Below are 5,019 nucleotides of genomic sequence, written 5' to 3'. Positions count from 1 at the left end.
TAAAAAAAGGAAGTGGCTACATTTAAGAACAGAGTTTTGTCTTCAGTTTTTAGCCCACATTGACTTTGCAAAGTCACTTGCGAGAGTGCAACAATAACTGTTGGATAATACCTGAAGACACTCTTACGAATAATTGACTCCGATGTTTCTTTTGAATTTATTTGAGAATTCCACGGACAAAAACAAAGCCCAACTTGAGCAAATTCAGTTTAAGTTAAGCCAGTGTGAAGGAGCAACTTTTGCCACAAAGTGAACCGAAGTTGTCGATTTGTAAGAATTTGGTTCGTCCATGGATGAAGGAAACCTCTATTTCGTCTAGTTTTCTTTTGGGGAGGAATTATGTCTGCTTCGGGTCTAAGGGCAGTTTATTGAACTTGGTTAGCAAATATTGCCAGCAAACACGAAAGGTGGAACTTTCGCGGAATCGACTTCACACTATCAGCTCGGACTACAAGCCAACTTCAGGTGTGAATAAGTTATGATACCGTCTAGCCATTAGCTAGCCATGTTGACCGTACGACTTTAAAAGCTTAAAACAAATGTGCAGTTGACTTGCATTTTTAGAACTCATGTTGACCGTACGGCTTAAAAAGCTTAAAATAAATGTGCAGTTGACGTGCCTTTTTTGAATTCGCTCACAATTATTTTCTACATTATAATATCAAGATGGACACTACGGACAAGCATCTAGCTCACCTGCGCAACAACCGCGGCCTTACGGCGAGACAACTCGACCGTCGAAGCGAGCAGGCCCGCAACCAGAACAACGGCGAGCAGAAATTGCTGGAGCTCACCCTCGGTAAGCTCGAATGCAAGGAGAAGAAGTCGGTGAAACTTTTGCGACGAACCACCCAAGACTTAAAGAAGACTCTCCATGAGTTGAACATGGCCGGGAATTCAGTCAAAGTGTGGATGGAGTTGGAAGAACGTGCGCGCCAAGGAGCTCACGCCATGGACGGGCAATGCCACAGGACCCCTTTCGCATCCGTGGACGAAAATGGCGGGAAAAAGAACGGCACAAGTTTGTCTGAATACAGCCGACATCGTCTGCCACGGATCAGCACGGCTACGGCCGGGTCCAGAGCCAAGAAGACCTTGGCGGAGAAGGGAGCCGGGGCGCGTCGGTATAGCGAGAACGACATCGCCCTGGCGAGTAAACTTTTACAACTGAAACTGAACAAGGGTGATTCTGTGGTGGAGGAGGCAACTTCGGAGACGGATTCCGAGGAAAATGGAGATGACGAGAGCGGCCAAAACACAATGTGGGTTCAGAAGCAGACTGTAAGTAAACGCATACGAAGACACACCGAAAGATCCAGTGGGTGTACTACATCTTCCCCCAAGTCCACGTACTCGCCCAAACTATCAGGAGAAAGAACCGCCGGGAAACACGCTTGGATGGGGAACGTCTACAAGACCGAGTCGCCGAGGGATTCACCGTACGGCTCCCCAAAAGACTCCCCACGCGACTCGCCCAAAACATTGCCTCGATGTCCGGGGAATTTACACAAATCGGCCTCCATTGAAAGTCTAGGGATGAGATCACTGTCTAGTTTCAGTGAGATATCCATCGATGTGACAACCTCGCCATCGTCACCCGATGAACAGCGTAAGAACTCTTGCTCGCCAAGTCCACCAAAATCCCAAATGCCGTTGCTTGCGTCCAAATCAACGGATGATATCCGACCGGATACACCGAGCCCGCACCCCTTCCAGCCGCCCCTCTCGCCTCGCATCCCTATCCCCAACATCAAAGTCACCCAGAGTCGTATGATGCAACCCGTACGAGAGCTGGCCGATATTGATCCATTGGTGCCAACATCCCCGTCCATCGTGAGCAATGCGTCTGGCTGGCCGTCCCCAAACTCCCTATCCACCGAGTGGCGAGCCGAGAAACCTCTGCGTGACGCACGCCGTAAAATGCTCTTGAACCTCCCGGCGACGTTTGCGGTGCTGTCCCGCCGGCGTCACTCCAGCCCGGAGAGCCAGGATGAGGCGGTCAAGCTGTGCCAGAAGCGCTTCTCGGAGATGTTGGATAAAAGGCGGACAAGTGAGCAGTCAGAGTTACAAGCGAAGGTGAAGGAGTTTCTGGACAAGACAATATCTGCGTCATCGCTTGCGTCATCATCAGATTCAAACATTGAAGGCTAAAAGAACTTTACAATGAAACGTTCTAAAGAGGCATGGTTGAACAATAGACAGTGTAAGTCTAAGTGTCTTCGAACGTGTGTATGATTTTCTTTCAGTCATGTACAAAGCAATTTCATAAAGCTGTAAAGCACAAGTAATAAACGAAAAACGAAAATTTCATTAAATTAACAATGTTGCAACTGGTGCCCACTCATGTTATGCTTAGCAAACAAATAAGCTAAACAGTATTTTCTGCTTAACAGCTTTATGAAATAGGGCCCTGGCCCAAATTTTGCACAGCAGAATCAGGTCACAAGCCAAAATAACAAATAATGTATATTGTTTGACTCTGGTTCCCTGCTAACTTGGCTTAGTAGAAAAAAAAACTTGTTTTAAAGACAATTTATGAACATTATGGTTTGTTTTGGGCCACCATGGAGCTGCTAAAGCAGAAAAAGTTAGATTATTTTATAAACAAAAAATCTTTTTGGATACGTGTACTGTAATGTAACTGGTAGTCTGCTAATGTTCTGCTGTAGCAGCTCAATAAAAGTTAGTATTATTGGGCAACAGGCAAAATTTCATTTTGATGTTTAGCAGATTTTTATTTTATTTTATTTAACGAATGCTATTTTGTTGCTGGTTTTACAATTCCGGTAAGCATTAGTTTGTTCCTAGCTTATAAATAGTGTTGAGATGCCTAAAACGTGCACTACACTGTATAGCATATGGAAACACTGACTTAAAAAAATGCATTAAAAGTAAATCAATATTTTTTGTTTTGTTTTAATTTTTCATTGTATAAATTAATTATTAATCACTTCTATTAATATTAATATTAATTTACATTTAATTTTGTTTCTGTAAATACTTAAAAACAGTCAACACATTAAAAGTAATACTTTTATTGCTTTAAAACAAAGATGATAAATCCTAGGAACTCAGTTTGGAATGTAGGAATATTTTTTTTACACCATTTACACCCATTTACACTCTCAAGTAGTTTGCAGTTAAAGACAATGGACACTATTGGTAATTGTCAAAGACCAGTCTTCTCACTTGGTGTATCTCAACATATATGCATAAAATAACAAACCTGTGACAAATTTGAGCTAACTTTGGTCGTCGAAGTTGCGAGATAACTATGAAAGAAAAAACCATCCTTGTCACACAAAGTTGTGTGCTTTCAGATGCTTGATTTCGAGACCTCTAATTCTAAATCTGAGGTCTCGCAATCAAAGTCGTGGAAAATTACTGCTTTCTCGAAAACTACACCACTTCATAGGGAGCTGTTTCTCACAATGTTTTATACTATCAACCTCTCCCCATTACACGTAATCAAGAAAGATTTTATGATAATAATATTTTTGAGTAATTACCAATAGTGTCCACTGCCTTTAACACAATATTGTTAAGCAAACAAATATAAACAAAATAACATTTGAAATTCTCAACAACTTCAAAAGTCTAATTCATTCAACTAAACATTCCTAGGATTTTTCCTTTTAAAATGAGGTTTGATTTTTGTAAATAATTGCCTTTTAAAGGTAGGGTACTTGTTTTTTTTTTTTTCAACTTAACGCTGATTTATAGACAAGAAAGTTTCAATAAAAGTCACACGTGGAAGTTTCATCCGAATACAGTGTTTACTTGTTGATAAAACAGGGTCAAAATTGTCACGTACCTTTATCCTAAAGGAAAACCCATCCAGGGCCCAATTTCATAAAGCCTGTAAGCACAACAATTTGTTATCATGAAATTTCTTCCTTGATAAAAACAGGGTTACCAACCATATTTCCGTTTGTTGCACATTGCCTGTGACGTAAATTCAGCTGTTGCTTGCTTATCCTGCAAATCACATGGAATTTTGGTTGGTAATCCTGTTTTTATCAAGGAAGAAATTTCATGCTAAGCAAGTTTTTGTGCTTACAGGCTTTATGAAATTGGGCCAGGTTTAGCGAGGTGGTGCGGGTACCAATCGCTGTCTGAACTTATTGAGGTCAGCAATCTCAAACGGACACCTTGCAAATTACAAAAGTCACCAGCAGGTGAACTGTTGAGATTCACATACTCTTATCGTTTTCTTACAAACAGAGGGGGGAGGGACTTCAGAATTTCTTTTATTTTTATACAGGTATCTTACTTTCATTTCCATCTTTATAAACATAAACTTTCGGGTACAAATCACACCATTTCTTTCTGGGTTCATTTCCAAAATATGACCCTCCCTTCAAGTCTTTGAAATGTATCACTCTTTAATAACGGTTGTATGGCTAGATAGGGCTAGATAACTCAGTTGGTAGAGCGCCGGCACGTTAATCTGGAGGTCGTTGGTTCGAATCCCACTCTAGTCAATTCTTTGTTCAACCCCAAAAATCATTTCAAAGTTTACCCAGTCAGTTGCCCTTGTGGTTTTATGTTGATACTCTTTTATAAAAACACATTTGTTCTATGAGACACAATCACACATTGTTTTCATAGATTCAATTGCCCTAAATAATTTAACTGCACGTTTTGTAAATAACTTATTGCCAGAGAATAACAAAATTCAGCACATTCTGTAAATAGCACAGCGATTATTAAAGGGACGCATTGCCTCGGATCGGTCCAGCTGGTCTTTGAAAAGCGTTTGTAACCGTTTTTTATAAAATGCATATGGGTAGAAAGATGTTGTAAAAGTAGAATACAATGATCAACACAAACATGCCTCGAAATTGCGTGGTTTTCCTTTTACCTCAACGACTAACACGTCGGCCATTTATGGGGGTCAAAATTTTGACTCCCATAAATGGCCGACCGTGTTAGTTCGCACAGTAGATGAAAAAACACGCAATTTCGAGGCAAACTTGTGTGGATCATTGTATTCTACTTTTAAAACATCTTTCCAAC

The 5,019-nt window shown here is 40.8% G+C and overlaps 1 protein-coding gene across 1 annotated transcript; it reads left to right on the top strand.

The window, feature by feature from the left end:
• Window positions 1-666: 666 nt before the first annotated feature.
• LOC139951121 (uncharacterized) lies at window positions 667-2,151 on the top strand. The gene is made up of 2 exons (XM_071949963.1): window positions 667-1,240; window positions 1,325-2,151. Exons 1-2 carry the CDS (start codon window positions 667-669, stop codon window positions 2,149-2,151), a joined length of 1,401 nt encoding a protein of 466 aa, XP_071806064.1.
• Window positions 2,152-5,019: the final 2,868 nt, after the last annotated feature.

The sequence above is a fragment of the Asterias amurensis genome, chromosome 18 (genome assembly GCF_032118995.1).
Source record: "Asterias amurensis chromosome 18, ASM3211899v1".
Lineage (NCBI taxonomy): Eukaryota > Metazoa > Echinodermata > Asteroidea > Forcipulatida > Asteriidae > Asterias > Asterias amurensis.
This window is presented reverse-complemented; position numbering and strand designations above follow the sequence as displayed.

What these genes read in the sequence shown, in the direction of transcription:
- LOC139951121 (XM_071949963.1), top strand. Translation starts at nt 667, where the DNA reads ATGGACACTACGGACAAGCATCTAGCTCACCTGCGCAACAACCGCGGC. An exon ending in TTCCGAGGAAAATGGAGATG is followed by an intron (nt 1,241 to 1,324) that starts ACGAGAGCGGCC and finishes GATCCAGTGGGT; the next exon opens with GTACTACATCTTCCCCCAAG.